This window comes from Natrix helvetica, assembly GCF_964273705.1.
Source record: "Natrix helvetica genome assembly, chromosome: 4".
NCBI classification, from domain to species: Eukaryota; Metazoa; Chordata; class Lepidosauria; order Squamata; family Natricidae; genus Natrix; species Natrix helvetica.
The window spans coordinates 129,350,231-129,376,306 of record NC_138550.1 but is presented as its reverse complement, the minus strand read 5'-3'; the positions used below and the strand labels follow the sequence as shown (position 1 = coordinate 129,376,306).

The 26,076-nt window shown below is 39.7% G+C and overlaps 1 protein-coding gene across 1 annotated transcript in view; it reads right to left on the bottom strand.

The window, feature by feature from the left end:
• TGS1 (trimethylguanosine synthase 1) overlaps positions 1 to 20,534 on the bottom strand; it is a 28,164-nt gene extending 7,630 nt beyond the window's left edge. Inside the window, exons 1-12 of the mRNA XM_081952124.1 lie at positions 20,299 to 20,534; positions 19,110 to 19,174; positions 16,818 to 16,999; positions 15,213 to 16,032; positions 13,131 to 13,233; positions 11,957 to 12,043; positions 10,986 to 11,160; positions 8,128 to 8,428; positions 7,556 to 7,726; positions 6,322 to 6,465; positions 4,732 to 4,948; positions 2,518 to 2,596 (exon numbers count right to left, since the gene is read on the bottom strand). Coding sequence (XP_081808250.1) covers positions 2,518 to 2,596; positions 4,732 to 4,948; positions 6,322 to 6,465; positions 7,556 to 7,726; positions 8,128 to 8,428; positions 10,986 to 11,160; positions 11,957 to 12,043; positions 13,131 to 13,233; positions 15,213 to 16,032; positions 16,818 to 16,999; positions 19,110 to 19,174; positions 20,299 to 20,420 — 2,466 coding nt within the window. The 5' untranslated portion in view covers positions 20,421 to 20,534. The remainder of the gene's footprint in view (positions 1 to 2,517; positions 2,597 to 4,731; positions 4,949 to 6,321; positions 6,466 to 7,555; positions 7,727 to 8,127; positions 8,429 to 10,985; positions 11,161 to 11,956; positions 12,044 to 13,130; positions 13,234 to 15,212; positions 16,033 to 16,817; positions 17,000 to 19,109; positions 19,175 to 20,298) is intronic.
• Positions 20,535 to 26,076: the final 5,542 nt, after the last annotated feature.

Sequence of the window (26,076 nt, the reverse complement as noted above, 5' to 3'; positions counted from 1 at the left end):
TATGTATCCGAATTTACAATCTAAATGTTGGAGATGTGATTGTGTTGACGCTATGTATTATCATGTATGGTGGACTTGTAAAAAAGTTAAAGGATTTTGGATAAAAATATGGTGGATTATTGAAAATATTCTTAAAAAGAGGATAAAGTTCACTCCCCAGCTGTTCTTGTTAGGTATAATTACAGATTGTATAGCTATAGAGACTAATTTGATTTTGAACTTAATAACGGCAGCAAGATTGTTGGTGGCGCAGTACTGGAAGAAGGAAGAACTTCCTACTATTCAAGAATGGACGTTAAAAGTAGTAAATTTAGCAGAGATGGCCAAAATCTCAGCATATTTGAAGGATTATTCAGATGAGAAATACAAGATGGAATGGAAAAGATGGATTGACTACATTCAAAATAAATATTGGACTAAGAAATTCCAATTAGCTTATGAATGAACAAGGAATGTTACAATTTATCTAAAGTTAGTTTAATAAAAGGGGAGTTAAAGTACAAGAGGAAGTAGGATGCTATAGTTAGTTAGCCTATGTTAGTGAATGTTTGTTAAATGTTTATACCCTGTATTTTGCTCTGGGAGGTTGGAGGGAGGGAGGGTGGGAGGAGGGGTAGGATTGGGGTGGAGGGAGGGAAGGGGAAATATTTGTAAAAATTATTAAATTCTTTAATAAAACAATTTAATAAATGAATAAAATAAAAAAATATTAGCATTTATGAAATAACCACAATTGCTGACTTCAAGATCTTGAACCTTGTAAAACTTTTTTATGGAGGCTTCCCATAAAACATTTTCACAATCATCTGCACTTCTGCAAAAATAGAACTGGCTGTAATTACTGTTTGCATGGAGGCAATAAGCCCAGAAGAAATGAACACATCCAATTTAACTTATGTACTAACATGTTAGTAACTTCTAATTGTCAGAGTTTTGGGCTGTCAATCTTCATAAAATACTAACGTGTAAAAACTGAGTAATTACAGAAGTTATTACCTCAATAGGATTCACTAAATTTTACAGAGATTTGGAAAATTTCAAGATACTAGAGAATAACCTAGAGTTCATTACTATCTATTTTGGGATGGCAATGAACTAGAAACTACTTTCATTTGATAGGTTGTATCAAAATAAATAAATTGCCATTTAAATAATAGGTTAATAGTATAGAATTATATTATGTTCAGAAACTCCAGATAGTATAGACCAGGGGTGTCAAACTCATGTCATCGTGGCGGCATCATCTGACATATCAGGACTTTCCTCCCCTTCGCTAAACTGGGCATGGATGTGGGCAGCATGTGATGCATCCGGCCCGTGGGCCGGAAGTTTGACAGCCTTGGTATATACAATGATTTCTCCTACTTTTCCCGACAACAATAAACCTAGAGTAACTAATCCAAAATTATCTAGTGAGTTTTGGTGGCTCAGGATAGGACAGAACTTGAGTTTCGCACTCCTTATCTTCTAAAGCACTACATTTCTGAGCTTTTAAAAGAAATTAATTTATGTTAAACATGGACTATAGTGCCTGCAAATGGTGTCATGGTTTTAGCATTTCTCTAACCCAACTAGTTTTGCTCCAAATGTGTCCAATATGCTCTGAACAGTCCACCTTTTTTCTTTTAAAAAATATAACAAATCTTCACATTACATATTTTTGGAATTGCTGCTCCCTCTAGAGGAAATGTAAAGAAACAAGGTTTTTCTAGCTTCAATTAATAACATAAGTATACATATCAAGTTATGTTTGAATTCCAGATAACTGTTTCCTATTTGACACTCCACAGCAGGATGTTTACGTGGTTACAATTAAACTATAACAAAACTATAAAGTCAATGCTACATAAGTCACAAACAGGGAATGTTGATGACAACACAGAACAGACCTCATATTACAGTACTTGGAAAGCTCTATCCATAGCCATTCAGCTTTTACCATTGTTCCCCAGTCTTTTTCTAAAGTATAAGACTACCGAGTGTAGGAAGTGCAAAGTTAGTTTAGTAAGAGGAACGCAAGAGTCATTAGAACAAAATAAGCAGCATCTTGGTCTGGAGAAAGGAGAGAGAGTCAAAGAGATTCAAACTAACTCTACCTTGATTCTGTTTGGTGTAAAATGTGAAAAATAAGCACTTGTTCTGCATCAAAGATAGATATTTACACTAGCCTTATATTCTCTTGGAATTTCAAAATAGTTCTGCAGATAAAGACAATTCCAACTCCCTATTCAAGTTTTGAAGTGGAGGTAAAAATAAACAGAGAAAGAGAGCAGCTTAGCTATAGTTACCAAGTAAAATGAACATTTATTTTATTTAGTTGAATAGATATATAGATTAATGCAATTGCAAATGATTCTGAATAGCATACATCCTAACCTCTGTAAAGTGTGCTAAAAAGCACAAGGAACACAAACATATCACATTATACAAATATATGTATATACATATATCCAGACTAGAAACCCTAATTTACACTTTAATTTCTGACTAAAAGTATTCATTTTATTTATAACTCACCTGATCTACATCAGCGTTACGTGGAAGAAAATAAACAATATTGTTGGTAATCTTCTGTGACAGGTTAAAAATTTCAAATGTAAAATTGCGTTAAGAAAAAAACAAATGTTATATTGCAATGGTTTTTTCAGCAGGACAATTTTGTTAAATATACATCCTTCCACATATAAAAACTAAATACCAAATGTGTTTATCTAGTCATAGTCTAAATAAGAATTATTTTAGTGATTAATCCTAGGGAGGCTTTATTATATTTTTCATATGTTCAATAAATAAGAACAGAAACAGAAAATTGAGACAGAATGGGGAAACCGTTTTTGAACTTGCTTCCGTTTTAACTGAGGGGGACTTATGGATCAACCCATATTAGAGGAGGAGGTATTATCAAGTTGGAATGGTTAATTTAGCTGAACAACAATAATTTCTATAAGTTCCTTATTAAAGAAATGTTTTACTTCCATTCTTTCTTCCTCATTTTCACTCTACATTATACACTGCATTCTGAAACTAATTAGTCCGTTCTACCACTTGTTTCTATAGCCCAATTTCCATTTATTTTGCTGCATAACCATTCTGCTGACCAGCCTTAGGACCAGGGGTGGGCTGCTACAGATTCTCCCAGGTTCGGGAGAATCAGTAGCTAACATTATGGGCAAGTTTGAAGAACCACCAAATCCCGCCCATGGCTGACCACCCACGCCCCTCCCAGGAGTCTCCACGCGGCCCGTTTTGGATGCGAAGCAAGTCTAGGGCCTGTGCAGAGGTTCGGTGAGGGGGAAAAATGGGCCTCCTGGAAGTGGCCTGAATGAGACAGTTTTCGCCCTCCCAGAGTCTCGAGGAAAGCCTCCGGATCCTGGGGAAGGCAAATACGCCCCCCCAGCTGTGGTACAGGAGGCCATCTAGGCCATACCCACCATGGCCATGTCCACCCAGCAAGATAACCCATTGCTGAAATTTTTGAAGCCCATCCCTGCTTAGGACATAAAGCAGAACCACCCCTCCCTGCCCAGCAATAAATTCTGAAATTTAATGATTGGCTGTTCTGGGCATGCAGAATAACGATGGATGTGTGGAACTGGAAGCCTATCTCACTTTGGTTACTGATCCCAACCTCTGACACATATATGCAAATTCATGCTGAGTCAGATATCTCTATATAGTTTCCATTGTTCTAACTAGAACACCAGTTAGATGGTTCTGTATTAAAGAACATTTAAAACAAAACTGAAGCATGTTAATCTGGACAGTATTATTACACTGGTAATAATAATAATGATTCATTGTGAGATTTGCATAGCATCTGAAATCTTTCAGCTTTATGAGATAATTTAATGCAATTAATATTTTACTTTAGAGATAGAACTTAGCATACAAAATGTGCACCTTTGTAAGAACAAAAACTCATATCTGATAATTTTAAAACGTAGAAATCTTTCAGGTGACTTAAAATTCATTTTTCAAAACTTTGTACAAAATCAGACAGCTTCAAACCCTGTAGTTCACATAATGAATACAAACTGCCATGAGAAATAATTTTTAAAAAAACCCTCCACACTGAAAATCTTATTCTGATACTTCCTTTGATATCTATTATAATCATAAGCAAACAAAAAGAAGCTATGTGGCATTTTCAGGGGGTCTTTGTGCTCTGAGCTCGATTGTTTTCTTGTAGGCATTTCATTATCCAAGCTCGGTAACATCATCAGAGATCACCAAGGACCCCTCATTTCAAGCCCTGAGCTACAAATATTTCCCTTTGTTTGTATATGGCTTTTTATTTACCACCTTATTGTTCACTTCTCATGACGTTGGAAATCTCTTCCCACTAGTATACAGATATTATCAATCTGCAAACTTTTATCATCTCCTTTTGCCACTATTAATAGCTCTTAGCCTTATATACCATTTCATAGTGCTTTACAGCTCCCTCTAAGCTAAGTTTACAGAATCAGCCTATTGCCCCCAACAATCTGTACTCTCATTTTACTGACCTCGGAAGGATAGAAGGCTGAGTCAACCTTGAGCAGTGACAATCAAACTGCCGAACCGCTGTCAGCCAGTGGCCTGAAGTACTGCATTTTAACCAAAACACACCATGACACAAACAACCCCCTAATGTTAAAGTACAGCGCTTTTATCACTCAAAGCAGAATAACATCAGTTTTACCTTTACGGAATGAGGGCTGCAACAAAATTATTTTTAAAAAAGGATATCCATCAGGAGAAATCATTGTTTGAATATCGAAGATTTCTGCAGCAGCATATTCAGGCCCACCCCAGGGAGGACTCAAAAACACAACATCTGCTTTCAGACTGGATGCCAGCTTCATGAAATCACCACATATGAATTCTATCTGGTCTGCCACTCCGTAAACCGTGGCATTATTGTGAGCGAGTTGGATCTTCACAGGGTCAATGTCAACTGCAATTACTGAAAAGGTGAAACCAATTTAAATATCAACCAGCTTAAAAAGAAAACGCATGAAACAGAAAATTTCAGATACTTTCTAGAAAAATAGTAGCTAGCCTAGCTGTAGCTAAAAATATATATTGCCTAGGGTTATTGCCTACATCTGTAGTTATTTAGCAAGAATAGATTAAGAAATGTTGCAATTAAAACAGGGCAACATCTGGACTTCAATTCCCACAATTCCCCAGCTATAAAGCTGGCAGGGGAACTCTGGGAGTTGAAGTCCAGGTATCTTAAAGTTTCCAGTCTGAGAAACACTAAGCAGGAACAAAATTTAGCCCGAACTAGAAATCCATCTGTTATGAAATATCTAGTAAAGTTCAACCATACAAACCAAACTCCAGCGAACTATCTCAGGTGCACCCAATGGAACTCCAAATGCCCAGTTAAGAATTGAGACAGACATGCCTCAAATTCAGGTAAGAGCCTGGAAGATGATGATCATTCATTGGCTTAAAATACATTTCTTACCAGAGGGACTGTCCCCACTAGTGTTGATTGACAATTTCCCCTCCCCCTGAAAACAGGCAATTGATCAAAAGCTGGCCTCTTATGGGCTCTCACCGTTATTCTTAATGTCCCTAGGCTTTGATCAAGCAAAGCAAGTAGTAATTAATAGAATGAAGGACATGGAGTTCCAAGAAGAACTAAATAGGTTGCGTTTCCCCTCGACAGAATCAAACAGGGTGTGTGGGAACCGGTAAGATATCTAAATAACCTGATCTTCCCAAAACAAAGAATAGCTTTCTTCAGAGTCAGATTTAACATTCTTCCTTCAGCACTCCTCCAGGGCAGGTTTAAGAGAACACCTATAGCAGAACGGGCTTGTATATGTGGTAAAGGAGAAATGGAAGATAATTCACATGTTCTATTACACTGCGAGCTATACAGAGCTTGTAGGTCTGCACATATTCTCCCCTTATTAGAGAGATTGCCAGGGAGGGGAGACAATTTTTATCTAGGCTTTCTCCTCCAGGACACTAACCCAGTTACCACGTATGCAGTGGCAAAGTTCTGTGCTGCTGCAATGTCCATAAGAAAACAATTGGCTACAGAAGTATGGTTGTCATCTTGTACCAATTATCTGGACATATCTCTAACAATCTTTGGACCATTGTATTTACTCCTATACTTAACAGCGTTGCACCCAGGTAAATCAGGGAGTGACCTGAACAATCTGAGAACATGTATGCCATTTTCCATTTTTAACGTCACTACTTTTTAATTATATTTTAATGCCACTACTTTTTAACATATTGTAAAAACTAATGTGTATTGCTGGTAATAAAGATTTACTTACTCTAGTAAAGTTCAAACCTAGTAAAAGAATTTACCTCTTTTTGCTGCCAAGGCAAACTGAATAGCATTTCCTCCAACACCACAAAAGGCATCTACTATTATGTCAGAGTCAAAGGATAGCCTTACACGGTCTGCAATGTGTTGAGCAATCTTCTCAGGTGTTACGGAAAACCATCCCTCTGATAAAAAAAAACAAAAAACAGTTAATATATTTGGGATATGGCCTTAAAGGAAAAGAATCTCAAAATCAAGTAATCAGTGCAAATGCATTTTATCAAATAGCCAAAGATAGTTGCATAAATTAAGAACACAAGTGTAAAACTGCCCTGCAGAATCACACAAAGGCATCCCTTGCTCAACCTCTTAATTTCCAAGGGGAAGATTCTTGGGTTACATACTGAATAGCCACACTGGCATGTAATAAGAAATCAGAATTCCTGGATTCTGCTGACAAACTATGAATAAGAAGTTTGCAAATATACACAGCTCACGTGTTCCTATCATCAGTTTTTGGCAGTTTGTTGTAATGCCTGAATCCAGCACTCTACTCTCATAGTAGTCTTGGACCTCAAAAACAATGCTAACTTTTGTTGGCTTATGTTCCTGGCAATTCTGTGACTGACAGTCAAGCATCACAGTAAGACACTGGTATTTGGCTCACTTCCTTCTCATGGGGAAGTGAACAGGCCATATATACAAATAGTCCTTGACTTATGACCATAATTGAGACCAGAATTAATGTTGCTAAATGAAACTTGTTCAGTGAGTTTTGTTCCATTTTACAACTTTTTTTGCCACATTTGTGAAGTGAATCACTGCAGTTGTTAAATTGGTAACATGATTGTTAAGTGAATCTGGTTTCCCCCTTGACTTTGCTTGTCAGAAGGTTGCAAAAGATGGTCATATAACCCCAGGACACCATCATAAATATGAACCAGTTGTGAAGCATCCAAATGTAAATCACTTGCCCATAGGGATGCTGTAATGGTCGTAAGTGTGAAAAATGGCTGTAAGTCACTTTTTTCAGTGCCATTGTAACTTTGGTCACTAAACAAACTCTGATGAGTCAAGCACTATGTGTACACGTTTGTTGCTTGTTGAAAGTAAGCCACAAAAATAAGAGGAATACTAGCTGTTCATTAATTGCAAACTTAAAAAATAACAATAGCATCAAGCAGCAATTATGTATGTGAACAATTCATCCGAGAACTTGGTTATTATTTGAAAATAGTTTTTAGGTCATAGAACACAGTATCATTAAAAACGGACCTCTATCTAACTGAATCCCTTCATCAAAACGAGAAAAAAGTCTATATCGTTGTGCCCAGTATTTAGCCAGCTCAGGATCATCGGCTATTTCGTGAGGAAGACACTTCAGGCTTCTGTTTTTCCACTTCTGCATCTTTTTATTTGTCTTCTTTTTCATAGTATTTGCTTCACCTACGTCAAAAAAAATATATCAAGTTTTTTTTTAAAAAAAAAGAACATTAAAAAAAATACCTTTAAGAACACCAAGGAATTAATTTCACTTCATCTTTTAAGATACAATATTCAAGAAACCAAACATTTTCTGGTGTGATGTGCTAAATTATTAGCATCTACTTTAGTAAGAAAGCATAAATTCATTGGACATTTAAATGACTGTATAAAATGTAAGGATAGTATGACACTTTAAAAATGAAAAAACAAAACAAAACAGCAAATCGCACCTACAAAAAGCTACGGTAAGTACAAGAGCACCATTTGTTATTAATCAATTATATTTTTTTCTTATAACACTCCTGTTTATGCACTATACAACTATGTACATATATAAACATGTTATTTTTAATTTCACATACCTTCTGTTTCCATTTGTAGGTAGTCTGGAATATCCAGGGGAATGAGTTCTCTTCCTAATGGAGCTTCTTCTCCTTCACCTATAAGCTTTTCCTTGCCTTTTTCTTCAATACTGTCAAGTTCGTGGGTATCTGAACTAGGATATAGCAAGTCACAATTTTGGAGACTCAAATTCTTCTGTGAGTGAGAAGCATTTTCCTGTTCATCTGAATCACTGCTGGTAGAAGATTCTACCTTCAGATAGACTCTACCTTCAGGTCCAATTTCCATATCTTCATTTGTTTTTTGCAAGAATTTCTGTACCTAAAAATACTGCATGTTGTAAAAGTCAAATTTAAACAAAAATATTCTACCTTTGCCAGACACTGTGCTTCAAAAATCGACCTCGAAGAAACAGAAAAATTTGGTAATTAGGAGCTTTCATGTGCTCTCATGGGTCTTCTGCTCACATTTGGATCTGTTAATCTTTCTTTCAAAATAGGCAGTGAAAAAATGGGCAGAAATAATCCTTGTTTGTATGAACATACATAATGGCACAATCAGATATGGTTGCTGTCTGTCAGATGCTGCAAAGGTATTCCCCCACCCCCCTAAAGAATTCGGATACTTATGAAGAGACTGAGGCCCTCCCAAATCTACTGATAACCTTCACCACACTGCGTACTTAAGTCTGTTATCAGAAACAGGAAATGTTATCTATGCTTCATGTTTGTCCCCAGGACCTCACCACTATATTTTTCTTTCCAAATGCTAACATCTTTTTAACATATGCACTTTTTATAAATACTGTATTTTTTGAAGTATAAGTCACTCCTAAGTATAAGACCCACCTAGCTTTTGGGGAGGGAAACAAGGGAGGGAAAATCTGCCTTTGCCTCCTTGCAACAAACAGCAAACAGTACAGACGATATACACTGTTTGTGGTGTTACATTTCAGACTATACTTGTACAGATGCTGTTAAAATTGATGTGGCTTTATGGAAGTATAGTTATTCTGTTATTTAAAAGAAGATACAATAGCACTGGGCCTCTTCAGATCAAGCATTTATTTTAAAAAGCTTCTTCATTTTGTTAAGTTGTCTAGAACAATAATAAAGCAGTCTTTAAAAAATAAGTGTAATAATTTGAACATTATATAGGCATTTATAGTTATTGACTTACCTCCTTGCAGCAAACAGCCTGATTAGCAGAAGAAAAAAAAATCTGTCTCTGCCTCCCAACAATTTTCCTGGTGCAGCAAACAGCAAGTTTCACTTTCAATTTCAGCAGGGGCCTCCTGATCACCAGCTGTTTCAGGCTGCAGGGATTGCCTTAGCCCAGTGATGGCGAATCTTTTTTGGCTCGCATGCCACGTGGGGGGAGCGCAGGGGGGTCGAGTGCGGGCGTGCTGCACCCATAATGCAACACGTGACCCCCCCAGTGCGCATGCGCGCACAATGCGCGACCCCCCCATTTTTACATTTTTTTGCCCTCCCCAGGCTCCAGGGGCTTTATAGGAGCCTGGGGAGGGCAAAAAGAGCCTCCCCCGACCCCCCGGAGGCCCACCGGAGGCTTCAGGGACTGTCCGGAGGCTTCCCTGAAGCCTTCGGAGTGCTTAAAACCACCCTCCGAGCAAACCAGAAGTGACTTCCGGGTTGCTCGGAGGGTCGTTTTAAGCGCTCCGAAGGCATCAGGGAAGCCTCGGACAGTCCCTGAAGCCTTCGGAGCGCTTAAAACCACCCTCCGAGCAAACCGGAAGTGACTTCCGGGTTGCTCCGAGGGTCGTTTTAAGCGCTCCGAAGGCATCAGGGAAGCCTCAGACGGTCCCTGAAGCCTTCGGAACGCTTAAAACCACCCTCCAAGTAACCCGGAAGTCACTTCCGGTTTGCTCCGAGGGTGGTTTTAAGCGTTCCGAAGGCTTCAGGGACGGTCCCTAAAGCCTCCGGAGGGGCGGGGGGAGGCTCTTTTTGCCCTCCCCAGGCTCCTATAAAGCCTCTGGAGCCTTTTAAAAAGGTGAACTCAGCTGGCCAGCTGACAGGGCAGCGCCTCGCGTGCCCTGACAAATGGCTCTGCATGCCACTTCTGGCACGTGTGCCATAGGTTCGCCATCACAGCCTTAGCCTATTGCAGCCTCTGCAAGCCCCATTTCTCCTGTTTACTGCAAGGAGATAAACTTCTGGGAGGCAGAATCTAAAGAGTGGGGACCGTTGGATGGTGGGGCTGCTTTCAGTGTATAAGACACATCCAAATTTTCACCGTCTTTTAGGGAAAAAAGGTGCGTCTTATACTCTGAAAATTATACTTTGTACATGCTACTTCTACCTTTTCCCTTAATGCCTCTATGCAGAATGCCAAAACACAAGTCATTAGTTAAGTGTCTGCAAAACATTCTATGTTGAGAACAAAGCCTTGTAATCATTTAGAGACTGAAAGTACCATATTTTTCGGACTATAAGACGCACTGGAGTATAAGATGCACCTTAGTTTTGGGGGAGGAAAATAAGATAAAAATATTCTGCCTCTGCCCACCAGCATCCATTGTATTCACCTCCTCCTGTGCCTTGCGTTTTTGGCTACATTCAGTGTATAAGACACACCCAAATTTTCACCCTCTTTTAGGAGGGAAAAAAGTGAGTTTTAAACTCTGAAAAATATGGTGTTTCTTCTTCAGTTTCCCAAATTAACAACTTACAGTTATCTTTTCTGTTGTTACATATGCTAGAAAATATATACTGTTTTATGTCATTTAATTATTTGATATTATTCAGTGTAGTACAGCTAAAACATTAACATTAGAACATGTAGTTTACTGTAATAAAGAAATAACAGAGTACTTTGTGTACTATACTATATTCCATATGCAAACAATATATATAGATACCTTATTTAAGGTCTTACTTTTCTTCAACATAAATGTTTCAGGTTCATCTGTAAAATAGGTATGCTTGTTTTTAGTCTTGATTGTTCTCCGCATGTCCAATAACTCTGATTTAAATTTAATATTTTTATTAAGACGAATCACTTTTCTTTCACTGAAGCTAGGAATGCCTTTGTATCTGAAGAGAAGAAGTTAAAATTTACTACATTTGGCCTATATTTTGTTTATGTGTGGGTATGTGTGAGATAGAGAAATATAAGCAAAATTGTATTTTAATTTTTTAAGATGTAAATCTTTGCTTTAAAACACTTCCAAAACTATAACAAATCAGTTTGTATGATCAGTATGTATCAGTCTTAAGCCTTTCAATTATTTCACCACACATTTTGTCCCTTAGTAATTATCATGTAAATATGTTTAAACTAGAGAAAAAGAAATCTGAATTTGATATTTGGGTTGATATATATGGTCTGTAGACTTTCCATATGTGATTTTTGACTTTCTCTAAAGTTGCCATATCTATAAGCCTATATCACAAGTTTGTAGATGTTGTTGGAAAGTTATAATATACTAAAAAGCCTTAATATATTCTCCATCTTTAAAAAAAAGATCACACTGATCTCAGGTTCACTCAAGGATTTGAAAGAGATGCAGGAATCATTAGCATAATTTACATTCATTTCATTCTCTGGAGACTTAAGAATATTTTTTATTGTCTTCAATGATAGAAATCCTTCAATATTTTATAATATTCAAAAATTCTGAGTACTCAATTCTATTTAGGCAGCACTGAGAGTAAATCTTCACTTAAAGACACAACTGCTTTTAGGACAAGTCTAAAATAAATACGACAATATTAAGACATGTGGACTTCAACTCCCACAGTTCCTAAACCAGCATGCTGTCTTAAAATTGCTAAGTTTGAACAGCACTGGTCTATATTATGTTTAAAAAAACCTTTTAGTATACATTACTTTTGTCCTGTGCCATGCTGCAGCCCCAATTTGTAGAAAATTCCATTTGAATCATCCTGAGGATTTTCTTCTACATCTAGTTCATGGCTTGAAAGAAAACAAAATATCCATTACAATTCAAAACACGATAATTAAAAGTAAACTTTGTTGCCTTTTGAACTGAAGATAGAGAATCTTTAAAATTAAATATTAGAAATTAGTATCCTTTTCACTCAAAACAATTTCTTTTATCTAATCAGGAATGACCAGGAGTGAGCTGCTGGGGGTTCGCACAGGTTCGGGTGATCCTCTAGCTCGGATTCTGCCCAGTTCAGCGAATTCCCAAAAGCCATCCCTGGCTGGCCACCAACCAGCCCACCCCACCCCTCCCCAGAGTCCTCATGCAGCCCGTTCATCATGTCAAGTGCAGGGCTCCCACAGAAACTCAGGGAGGGAAGAAAACAGGCCTACTGGAGGTTCTGGAAACGGGCTTGTTTCCAGCCTCCAAAGGGCCTCCAGAGTCCAGAGGAAGCTGTTTTCGTCCTCCCAAAGGCTCAAAGAAAGCTTCCGGAACCTGGGTAAGGCAAAAAAGAGGCCTACCAGAAGTTCTGGAAACAGGTCTCTTTCCGGCCCCGGAGCCACCCCCCTGTGATGCAGGAAGCCGACTAGGCTACACCCACAATGGTCATGTGTGTATGTATGTATGTATGTATGTATGTATGTATGTATGTATGTATGTATTGTGTCACAACCCCTGGTATGCCCAAATATAGGAGGGAACACATTGCTTTCCCTTTCTGTCCTTTGGCTCACTCCAGGAGACCATCCAGGCAGAAAACCATATTTTTTAATGTTGCCTTTGTTATATTTGTGTTGTTTATCAGCACAAATACAACACACACACACACACAAATATATACATACTATATGTATATACACATACATACATATATATTGTTTCTCAATTTCTAGCCTGATGCCTTAATTACAATAAAATGGGTCTCACAAAAAAAGTAGTGTGAGATTAAAATAGACGTACATGTTAACAGGAAAACAAGAGAAGCTCAATGCAACCAAAACCAAGAATGCATAATGAAACCTCATGCTGCAGCCCTCCAGCACAGCATCAAGTATTCCTCCCCCCCCAAAAACTAAATAGCATGAGAACAATCTGTTGACGTAATGGATAACCTGCCTCCTCTTTAGTTTGACAGGTTTATGCTCAGGTGGCTCCTCATCACCATCACTATTGTCAGGTGTTCCCTTTGCTGTGGTATCCAAAAGTTCTTGCTGTAAAGCTAGTATAGAAAAAGGAAAAAATCATAACAGAATGATGTATTTAAAATTAAACACTTGCATAAAGAAATTGTGTTTTCTTTTCTCTAAGTAAATTAATTTATTGATTTATTTACTACAATTTCTGAAAGACAAAGGTGTCACAGGAATGCATTATAAGTATCTGATTTAGGAATACTCAAATACTTTGTACTAGAAAACACTTCTTCCTAAATTTGGTTGCTTTATTATAGAAATTAAAACATTTAAAAAATAAAATCAGAAAAAGGAAAAAAAAGCCAATATATATATAAAATATATTAAAAGTGCTTCAGATTTTATGATAGTGTTAATACTTGACCATGCCAAGCAATATTGACCAATCCTTCTATTATATAAAAGAACTGGTTTATAATAAAAAAATGCAAACACATTTGTAATCCAAGAATGTAAATCTTGGTAGGCACTGTTATATCATGAAAAAGAATAATATTTTTAGCTCTGCTCTATGCTTAAACGTAATTTTTTTCTTAAGAAAATGATAACTTCCTAATATGGTAGTATGTATGTAATACAAAATAACATGCACAATTTGAAACTTTTTACCATTAACCATTTACCATTACCATTCTCAAAACAACATTAATGAACATTAATTTTAGCCAAATAAGATGATTGTGTCCCTTTTATCATTGTACATTACCAGCTTAATGAAGCTTGATTTATATGACCATCCAACTCACAAAAGTAATTCTAGGCAGCTTACAGTTGTATAGAAGCCTAAAGACATCCTTTTCAAGCATTCTCTATGACAGTGTTTAATACCAGAGGCTTAAGGATGTGTGGACATTCAGTACTCCATTCAGCTCTGGGAGTTGAAGTTTGCACATTTTAAGTTGCTGAGGTTGAGAACCATTGTTTTAGGTCAGGGGTGTCCAAACTTTTTGCAAGGAGGGCCAGATTTGGTGAGGTGAAAATGTGTGGGGCCGATCATTCAGCCTGACATTCTTTGAACCCTTAACATTAAATGCGAATTAACTACTGTATTTTTCGGAGTATAAGACGCACCAAGATTTTGAAGAGGCAAATTAAAAAAAAAGTTTTTGCACTCTCCCCAAAACGGCCCATTTTTCGTGAAAACAGGCCTTTTTTTTTTAAAGGGCATGAATAGCCCTTAAGAGGCTTCTAGAGTGCTCCTGGGGGCCGGGGGGCGGGGAAGTTGAGCAAAAAACGGCCCGTTTTTTGCTCATTTATGCCCTCCACAGCCCTCAGGAGCACTCTGAAAACCTCCTAAAGGCTATGCACAGCCATTTTGATGAAGGGGGCAGAGTTTTGGGAGGCAAAAAATGCTGTATTCAGTGTATAAGATGCACCCAGATTTTTAGCCTCTTTTTTGAGGGAAAAAAGATGCATCTTTATACTCCGAAAATTACGGTATTTTATGAAAGACTAAACAAATAACTCGGTGGGGAGAAGAGGCTGCAGGTCGCTTGCAATTTGAAAAAGGGCCGCATTTGGCCCCCAGGCCGCACTTTGAACATTCCTGTTCTAGGTTGTCCAATAAACTTTAAAAACAATGCAACTGGTTGTGTAGTGTTGTGTACTGTGCTGATTAGTAGATAATGTAACCTCTGAAAACTATTTAAGCCTCCCTTTAAGTGGAGACAATCTAGAGGCCTCAAGTATGAGATCCAAGCCAAGAAATGCACAGAAATGCTCTTTTAAAATTACTAAAGAAATCTCAATTTTAAAAACATATACTTTTATATATTTTAAAATCCAACTACTGATTTGCTAATATGAGATATTCCAATGAACCGAATAGCTAATATTCGTATGAGCAATATTTTTAAAAATATGGTAGAAACAGAATCATCCAAATAAATTTCAGTGCTGACTGCCATTCAGGAATTTTTGATGCTGCTAAGGTGCCTGGATCAAGTGGTTTAAAAACCTATTTCCAACAGTCACAAAAATACCAGATGAAGACTGGAATACCAACCTGGCTGATTTGAGCATCCATTTTCAGAAGACACACTTCCTTCTCTTGTTCCCTTATCTGATTTCTTGGTCTGGCCACAATTGTGAGGACTCTGCCTTGAAATGCTTGCTAGAGTTGGATCTTTATGTTCTTTAGTATCAGCTGCACTTTGCAATTTACTGTGTTCTGCCTCTTCTGAATTTAGACTTATTTCACTGATTTTAGAAAAAATATAATCATTACTTGGATCATTATATACGAGAGGATTTTCTTTGCAAATGTCTATGGAAGGAGGATGAGTATAAAAGGCTGAATCCTGCACTTCTCCATGGTCTCCATGGCTGTCTGGGTTTAATGATTTTTCTGACTGCTTACTATTCAGTTTTCCAGCATTTATTTTTAGATCACTACCATGTGTAGCATCAACAGTCCAACCTTGACTTGCCCAGTAGCGAAACTGTTCCCAGTAATACCAGTAGAGCTCATTATAGTGTTGCTCCCACTTATCCTTCATTTCAGGATTGTTCCAAGGTTCAGGATTAGCCTCCTCCTGTTTCTTTTCCCAGCTTTTCCATAGAAGTTCTTCTCCATACTGATGCCAGTATTTCTCCCATTCCTCATTTATATGAAGTTCCCGCAGTGGCATGCTTCCATTTTGACAGCATTCAGCATAGTTGTCTTCCTTTTCCACTAAGATTTCATCATCAGAAAGAGAATGGTCCTCATCACTCTCCTCCATGGACTGCCGCATGGTTTCATGGATATCTTCTTGTAGCAATTTTTTCTTCTTTTTCTTTTTCTTTGTCATTTTGTTAACTATCTTGCCAGTCTTCTCAGGAGCCTAAAAAGGTAATATGAAAGCAAGTAGATAATTTTGAATTGCATTCGGGTTTAATATCCAAAACTTATTTTGTTTGTCAATATTTTCCAATTTGGTACTTTGTGATGGGCTGAGATTATTATACCAGTGAAAATATCAGGCATTAAAACTAACACTGGTGGAGACTCTGACTGCTTCTTCAGCATTATTAGAAGAGCAATAGCTTAAGAAAAAAGCTACAGGGTTTCTTTTTGAAGCCACAGGATGGCTATTTTATCAATAAAGAAAAAAAATAACTTCAAAGATTCGTGCACTGAAAGCAATATAATTGAGGCAAAAATGACCTGCATCTTTAAATGATAAACTTCAGGATTTCAAGTTTGTTGCTTCAATTACTCATAAGCATACTTTATTGTTATTTGAAACCCTTTGGGAACATTTGCACTGAGTCTTCTTTCACCATCAATCAGACAAAATAAAATGTCAGAATACTCTGAATTCTAATCCCATCTTGGTCATGAAAACCAAGCTGTGCAACTTTGGTCCAGTCACTATCTCTCACAGCAAACAACCGTGCCAGGAGGAAGAAAAAGCATCATGTATATTCACTGCCCTCAGCTACTTATACAGTAATAAAGGCTGTATGAAAAAAAATCTAGGAAATGAAAATAAAGAACAGTAAAACACAGAAGCAAAAAGCACAAAAATGAAATCACGATTCTCTTTATATGCAATGCAATTCTACTGCATATTTCTTAATTTATTTTCTAATTCAATAACTTAAACTGAATTAAACTGGTGCTTACCGCTTTTGTTTTATTGGCTGCCAAACTGCCAAACTGTACGGGTAACCCCATACTCTTCATGAGTTCCGTTTCTGAATCTGGTTCGACATCATCTACTTCCAGAGCAAGAGTGTTAAATTTTTCAGTAGTCTCAAAGATAGGTTTCTCCTCTTTTTTGTTATCTTCAGTAATTTCCTCTTCTCCTATTAATACACAATAGAAGTTGATAAGGTAAAGTCCATCAATTTTGGATTTCTGAAAAGGAAAACTATTTGGTTTCAGGTCTAACATAAGGTTTTGGTGTTATGGATTCTCCCTTACAAACTGATAGTGTTTCTAGAATTTTTTCCCTTTCTTCTCTTTCTTGCTCTATTTTCTCTTGTGTCTTGCTTTTTTTCCTTCCCCTTGCACAGTGGTCGGCAAGCCGCGACTCGCGAGCCACATGTGGCTCTTTAAACACTTTAATGTGGCTCTTCTGTGTGCCGGGCGCCCGCTCCCCTCCCTCCTCTCGGGCACTTCAAAACAAGCGATCCTCCTGAAGTCGGGCGGGGACGAGAAGCGAGGAGGCAGAAAAAGAAACGGAGGCTAAGGAGCTTCCCCCCCCGTCTCCTCCCAGCAAAAATCTAACCGGGGAGCCGGGCGGGCAGTAGCAAATTAGCCAATCACGCCGCGTGATCAGCTAATTTGCTACTGCCCGCCGGCTCCCTGATAAGATTTTTGCGGGGGGGGGGGGGGGAGAAGCTCCTTGGCCTCCGTCTCTTTTTCTCCCTCCTCGCTTCCTGGGGCTCCACCAATGGGGGAGCAAGGCCCGCCCAGCGCCAGGCTTTGGGCTAACACAGAGGTCTGCAAAGTTGGCTGTTTTAAGACTGGTGAACTTCAATTCTCAGAATTCTGGGAGTTGAAGTCCACCAGTCTTAAGAGCCAATTTTGCAGATCCCTGCCTGGGCTAATATGATTGATGCCCTTGGTGGACTTCAATTCTCAGAATTCTGGGAGTTGAAGTCCACAAGTCTTCAAGCTGTCAGGTTTGAAGACCCCTTGGGGTTTTTTTCCTAAAGGGTTAGGGATGCAAGGATCTTGTAACTTGACAGCTTTAAGACTTGCGTGCTTCAAATGCCAGAGTTTATTGAAACTAAAAACAGTGTACCATCCTATGTATTTTCGGTTTTAAAAATGTGGCTCTCAAAATAAATTTCAATCGTGGTTTTGGCGAGATTTGGCTCAGTTGAAAAAAAAGGTTGCCCACCACTGCCCTTGCAGAATCATCCAAACCCTTCTATCACGTTTTTGAGATTTTCCTTAATCAATCCTTTTCCAGAAACTCATGACTTTTCTGCCATCTATCTTTAAATATATATATAGTTCTCGGTTAAGAAACACTTGTTCAGCGACCAGATTTAACGTGGTGCTGAATGAGTCGTATTTAATAGAATTTTTTAGTATAAAGAAGAGGGTCCTCAAAATTCCAGTCATGATAGCAGCCTTCCCCGTCATAATCACATAACGGGGGAGCCTGCCAACCTTGATTTTCTACCTTTACAGTGCTGGTGGTCACATGATTAGGTTTTGTAACATTCCCTGTCAGCTTCCCACAAGCAAAGTTGATGGGAAATCAAAAGTTGCAATCACACAAGATTCTCACTTAGCAACTTATGGTGATGTGCTTAACTGGAGTCTGCTGGAACGGCTGTTGCTAAGTGGTGTAGTCATGTGACATCAAATTTTACAACTTATAACTTATCAACAGAAATTCTGGTTCCAATCACTGTCATTTAAGCAAGAACTCACTCTGTCTATGTAATCTCACTTATGTTAAACATTTCACCTTAGCAAGAAACATATCCTTATGTAGGATTTATTTATTTGTAAGCCATGGCAGAGTTCTTGATGGAACTTAATTGGTTATTGCAGAATTTGCATGCTAGTGCTCTGATATTCAGTATAAAAGGAGTAGGTATAACACAAAATCCTTATAGATTTTTAAATTGTATTTCTTCATGAAGAATTATTCTTATGAAGTGTTCCCATTATTTGATGTTTTTGTATGAATTAATGGAACTTAGTGTAATTTAATTTCACACAGAATTCATAAAACAAGAAATTATCTGACAGTAAAAAGAAAAATTCCAACTCTTGGCTGTAATCTAGTGGCTGACCAGATATTTGCAGCCCAGCTATGGTAATGGCTTTTTATAAAAGTTTTAAATGTAGTAATCAATTAAACACACCTGCAGATATTAATTCCCACACTTGTCTATACCAATGGTTGCAAAAAGCCAACATTAGCAAGAAACTTTTCAATAAAAAACTCACCTATGCTGTCATCAGCATCTTTAACATAAAAGCCCTTTAAGCCTAGTTTGTATAAATTTCGATCTCTGGAGAAAAAAATCAATAACATCAATGAGATATGGGAGTAAAGCATCAAGGAACAACATGAATGGGTAACAAAAGGAGCTTTTTCCAGTATGTATTTCATGTGCTTAATTTGCTTTTAAAACTTAACTTGGTATATCAGTGCCAAAATTTCAATCCAGCCAAAAATAAGCACACTGTACACAACCTAATTTAAACTGGAACATGTACAGAAAGAAGGTTGCAACTGCTTAATTTTACACAAGAATGAATACTATTGTTAGGCAGAAAAAAGGCTCTTTCTCACATTCAAAAATAAGCAATGAAGAGACAGATCGTATCACTTGGATCCCTTCAATAGCTAAAAGCACATAATCAGATGTTCTATTTGTGCTATCAATGCTTTCCCTAATTTGGTTGAGAAAGAGATCAGTACAAAAGCAGGGAATCACACTAAAAAGACCTCTTTTTGCATAGGTAGGATATCTAGATGAAATCTCTAAATACTGGCAGACTTGCGCTGAGATAAATAATCCTTCAGATAGCCTTGAACTGAAGCAATGAATTAAAAAGGGAAGTGTAGTATTTTCAGTTTAGGTTATAAACAAACACACATGGTTAGACTGCTGTATCAAGAAGCCCTGGTTAAATGGGCACAGCAACTTTCCCCTACAAAATGCGCCTTTAAAAAAATATTGAAGAAACATGCCCTATCTCTTCACTTTTGCTCCACCCCAAAAAGCATGCCAGGCAACGATCAACCCCCGTGCAAGCGTATACTGCTCGCCTTCGGACTTAATTTCCATTGAGATCTACGCGAGGATGATAAGACCAACTTCCTAAGCGCTGAAAGGTAACATGGTCATCGGTGATGCCTTTGAATTCGCACAAGAGGTTCTTTTTCTTGCAAAAGACTCAAATCATAAATTTGAAATCTCCGCCTCCGCAGCCCCCCCCCCCGCCCCAGCTACGATCACGTGTAAACCAGTGTTTTTCAACCTCAGCGTCTTTGAGGATGGGAGAACAGCAAGCTGTCTGGGGAGAATTCTGGGATTTGAGGTCATGCATCTAAGAGATCCTGAAGTTGAGAAACACAGATCTAGCCGATCCAGAAGAGTCACGGATCAACCGCCTGACACCGACTCACTCGACAAACGCCCGGGTGCACAAACAGAAGACATCTCCTACGCCGCCGCTGCTGCCTTCTCCTCTGCTGAGCACCATTAGCAGCTCTGCCACCAGCAGGCTTCTCTCGCCCTCGCGCAGCATCGCGATCTGCGGCCGCCGCTGCCCTGCCTGCTATTCTCTTGCAATTTCGATCCTCCCGAAGGAGCAAGCATGAGATCGAGATTACAACGGAAGCGGATCTCCGCGCCCGTTACCCTCCCTGGAGCCCGGAAGGGGAGGTGCCTTCAAGCAGTTGTGAACAAGACCGCCCCCCCCCCCCTTTAGGTGTAAGGCTGAGAACTAATATCTTTCAGTGTAGTTTTGAACGGAGGCCGTTTCTGTTCCTTTCGTACTCTGACCGTCCTATAGAAGACGAGTTCGCATAGAAACAATGGGGAAAGTTGCATTTGAGTAGATGTCTCTAAGAGAGCGGCCTACCGCATCCCCTGGAAGAAAGACAGAGAAGAATATTGTGGAACAGTGTTACTGAAACTTAGCTGGCTGGAGAATTCTGGGAGTTGAAGTTCACCTGTCTTAAACTTGCCAAATTTGAGAAACACTGCTTTATAGAAGGCATTGGCAAATCCTCCCTAGCATAGGTAGTCCTCAACTTAACAACCCAAATTTTCTGTTGCTAGGTTACACAGTTGCTAAGCGAATTTTGCCCTATTTTACGACCTTTCTTGCCACAGTTGTTAAGTGAATCGCAGCAATTGTTCAGTTAGTAACACAGTTATTAAGTGAATCTGGCTTCTCCATTGACATCAGAGGTGGGTTGCTACTGATTCGCACCAGTTCAGGTGAACCGATGCGTATTTTGACCTTGGTCGCAGAACCAGCAGCAACCCGGGCTGGCCACACCCCTGAACCAGTTTGCTGGCATGTTTTTTAGTAATTTTTTTCACGTTCTGTGCATGCACAGAACAATTTACAGTCAATTTTCATCCAAGCAGCTGAATTTTGATCATGTGACTATAGGGATACTGCAACAGCCATAAGTGTGAAAAATGGTCCTGTCCTTTTTTTCAATGCCATTGTAACTTTGAATGGTCACTAAATGAACTCAAGTAAATTGAGGACTACCTGCATAGGAATCATGGTGGCCTTTTATGATAACCAATCCTTTGCTTGAAAAATCTGCATATGTACTATTAACCAGTGCCTCATGCTTTGATTTGAGAAATTCCTATGGGAAGTCTCTGTTTCAAGTTACCTTTAATGGTGTTGGAAGTTAAAACCCACCCCTTTCCTAAAGAAATGAAATATTTTGGGAAATATTAAAAAAGCATAATATTTCCCCTAAAAAGAGAAGTAGAAACTCAAGACAGACAGAACCTCAGCCACCCTCACTTTTGTGAATGAGCCATTAAGGCCTGTGTCAGTCTATTCTACATAACAAAGATCTCCCCTGCAGCTCCAGGGTGATGAGATTAAGCTTGGGCTTCAGGACATGATAAAATTAGCCCTTTACCTATATCACCATATGACACCTGGGAAGATTACATCATCACCCAGCAAGTCAAGCAAGCCTGGGAGACAGCCTACAGTTGCCCCTGCATGGCCCCATGGGAGTCTGACAAACAATCAGAATACAAACTCAAGTTCAAAGCCCAGGGAAGGCATAAAACCAGGGACTTTCAGCATCTCTGCCCTTTTTTCTGCTCAGGAACTCAAGCCATGTGATCCTGTTCATCATTAAACCATTAAAGCAGTCTCCACATTTCATCTTTTTCTCCACTTGGAACTGAACCCAGGTGGACATTTCTTCCAACAACAGAAAGCAGGCTAATGATCGAGTAAAAATAAATGCATTTTGTCAATAGACAACACAAATTTCCCTGAGACGTCACTTCTGGGATCGGATGACAATGGACGTGTTTGTCCGCCGCTCGTCTCCCCGGTGGGTCCCTTAGGGGGTCCCTTAGGGGACACAGGAACCCTTGTAGGGTGGTCCTGCCAAAGGGCGGCCGGCCGAGGCACCCCACATGTGGCAGCAGCCAGCTGGGGTGCTTTTCAGCTTCGCCTAGGAGCTGGGGTGCGGAGGGGGGGGGGCGAGAGACAGCTTCGTGCTGCCTTCCCTCTCGTCGGATGGCTCCGGAGGTTAAAAGAAGAGTTGGAAAAGTGCAGCTGGAGACTGAAGGTGGGGATCCTGACCGGCGCTCTTGGAGGATTTCGGAGAAAAGCAAAAGTCACTTTGTGAGTTTTTTGTGTTTCTGTTCTTGAAGAGAGATTAGAGGGGGGGGTTTACTATTCCCCCCCCTCGGACTAAGCGGCTTTGAAAATGGATCCTCTGGAAGAGAGAGGTTAAAAGACTGATTTGCTTGACTTTTAATTGAAAATGACTTTCACAATTGCTGGAAACGACTCTGAACTGTTGTTTTAAAATAAAAAACTTTCGGCGACTTCTTTCCCTGCGAAAGGGAGGGCCAAGATGGCGCTCGCTCCTCTTTCTTTGCAAATGAAGTCTGCCCTTTGAAGCTACTCCCAAAGAGAGAGTAAAGAAAAGTGGATTGTTTGTTTACTCTCCCAAAGGGAAACTGGGACCTCCTCCTGTGTGTGGATCCTCTGATCTTTGGCTGATTTTTCTTTTCATTCATCTTGGTGTATTCTACTCTTGGAACTGCAAATTGGGTGCCTTTGCAATTGTTTTCCTTTGGAGACCAGCGTAGCTACAAAACCCTCTGACACCACTTTTCTTGGCAAGGATTTGCATCTCTGAACTTAAACAAATGGCGGCAAGAAAACCCCCGACTGGCAAGGCGCACTCAGCCCCCTCATTGGCTGCCCCAAGCCCCACGATGCAACAGTCCAAGATATTGTCAATGTTGCAGAAAGCAGTGGCTGGGGAGGATCCTAAGGAATTATCTGTTACGGAAATGTTTAAAGAACTTATGAAGGGGCAGAATGAAATGAGGGCTGAGATCAAAGAAGAACTCAGAGTGGTTAAAGAACATATAGCTGGAAATACACAGCGATTTTGGTGTTAGAGGACGGAATGGCGGGGCTGGGGGAAAGAAGTGAAAACAATGCGCAAGGGAAACATAGATATGGAAAATTTTCAGACAAAAGTAGAATTTGAAAGAATGTCCTTTTTTCTTAGATTCCAGAACTTACCAGAAACAGAGAATGAAAACCTTAAAGGTATTATGAGTACAATTTTAGCAGATTATCTCAAGAGAGATAAAAAACAAGTATGGTGGGATATGGATCTGGTATATAGGATAAATTCAGCATATGCTAGAAGACACAATGTCCCGAGGGAGATACCGTATTTATCGGCGTATAACACGCACTTTCCCCCCCGAAAAATAGGGGGCAAATGATGTATGCGTGTTATACGCCGATATACGCCAGGCGATATACGCCAGGTGCACAGAAAAGGATCACGGAGCGCTTCGCCCCAAAAGCAGCTGCTTTTCTGTGCGCCTGGCGTTTAAAACATCCGGCTATCTATCTAAACGCCAGGCGCACAGAAAAGGATCGCGGAGCGCTTCGCCCCAACAGCAGCCGTTTAGATAGATAGCCGGATGTTTTAAACGCCAGGCGCACAGAAAAGCAGCTGCTGTTGGGGCGAAGTGCTCCGCGATCCTTTTCTGTGCGCCTGGCGTTTAGATAGATAGCCGGATGTTTTAAACGCCAGGCGCACAGAAAAGCAGCTGCTGTTGGGGCGAAGCGCTCCGCGATCCTTTTCTGTGCGCCTGGCGTTTAGATAGATAGCCGGATGTTTTAAACGCCAGGCGCACAGAAAAGGATCGCGGAGCGCTTCGCCCCAAAAGCAGCTGCTTTTCTGTGCGCCTGGCGTTTTAAACATCCGGCTATCTAAACACCAGGCGCACAGAAAAGGATCACGGAGCGCTACTCAGCGGGGTGTGGGCGAGAGGAGGAGAGAATGGATGAGCCGTCTCTCCTCTCCCAGACACCCGACTAAAACACTTTCTTTCGCCTGCGGAAGAGCTCGGGCGGGCGAAAGGAAGCGCTTTAGACAGCGGGGTGTGGATGAGAGGAGGAGAGAATGGATGAGCCGTCTCTCCTCTCCCCGGACTCCCGACTAAAAGTTAATAAAAAAAAGGAAGGAGGGAAGGATGGAACTGGAAGGGAGGCAGGGAAGGAGGGAGGGAGAAAGGAAGGATAGGAGGATAGGGAAAGAGGAAAGAAGGCAGGCAGGCAGAAGTGAGGGAGGTGCAAGGAAGGAAGGAAGCATAGATAAGCAGGAGGGAAAGAAGGCAGGCAGGCAGGAGGAAAGAGGAAGGAGGGAACTGGAAGGGAGGCAGGAAGGAAGGGAAGGAGAAAGGGAGGGTGGAAGATAGTAGCAGTGAAAGCAGCAGTGTTCATAGTTGCTTTTACTGTCCTTTTACATTATTTACCTTATAAGTGGTAATAATATTAATAAAAAAAAAGTTCTGAGCTACCCTTATTTTGCTTCAAAGTTCTTTATTTGAAATTTAAATTTTTTCCCTGAAATTTCCCTCTTAAAATGAAGGTGCGTGTTATACGCCTGTGCGTGTTATACGCCGATAAATACGGTACATGTTAAGTTTGTCAGGAGATCCACAAGGGACGAGGTACTTGCAACCCAAAGGGAGCGAGCATTGAAATACAAGGGTGAAGAGATCACCATTCCCAAACAGATCCCGAAAAAAATAAGAGATAGAAGGAGGAAATTTTCCTCCCTAGCAAAAAATTTTTATGAAAAAGGGATCTGGTTCAAATGGTTGATTCCGGAGGGGATGTTAATCTTCTGGGAGGGAAATAGGATCAGAATCAATACAGTCCAGGAGGCGGAGGCCTTCATTAAAAAGACTTTTCCACTCTCAGAGGAGGAATTGAGTGGGAGTAGTGAAGGAGACAGTAAAACACAAGATAGTAAGATCCAAGACGGGAAGGAGGGGGGCACTGAGGCTCTCTCTGGCGACAGGGAGGAAGAAGCAATATCGAAAAGGCTCAGATATCAAAAATAAAATTATTTGGAACAATAGCAGTTAGTGATATATTAGAAAACAACAAAGAGAAACATGCAGGAACACAAGACTAACAATATAGAGTAAGATTTGGTTTACTGTTTTCTTCTATAAATTTGTTGTACAATGTTACATAAGTGAGTATTGTGCTGGGATCTTTACCAGCAGTATGAAAGCAAATTTTTTTGTATACCTATTTACCCTCCCCTATATATTTGAAAACCAATAAAATTTTGTTTAAAAAAACAAAACAAATTTCCCTGTGCTCTTTTCCAGTTAACAGAAAGCATGGAGCTTTGCAGTTTCTAATAAAATGTAAAGTTTGAACCTAGGTTCAAGAATCTTCTTCCTTCCTTCCTTCCCTTCCTCCTTTCCCAACAGTGGCCCAGGACAAAACGTTTCCCATTTCTGCTTATCTTTTTCCCAACAATTGTCTCCCACTAATAGCTAAGAGGTTCTTGGTGATGCCAGCCTTAATGATGTCCATCCGGTAGGTGGAAATCACTACTTTCATTATGTGCCATCAAGTCAGTGTCAATACTTAGTAATCAGAGAGATGTTCCCAGTCGGGCCCTTCAGGTTGTTGGAAGAAATGTCGTTCTGGGTTCAGTTCCAAGTGGGGAAAAAGACACTGGAAACATGGAGGCTTCTTGGAAAGATGGTTTAATGGTGGACAGGAACACATGGCTTGAGATCATGAACAGAAAAGATGATCACATGCTTCAAGATGTTGGGTGAAGAAGAAAAGAGAAAGAAGGGCTGAAAGTTCCTGGCTTTATACTCTCTGTTCGGCCCCACCT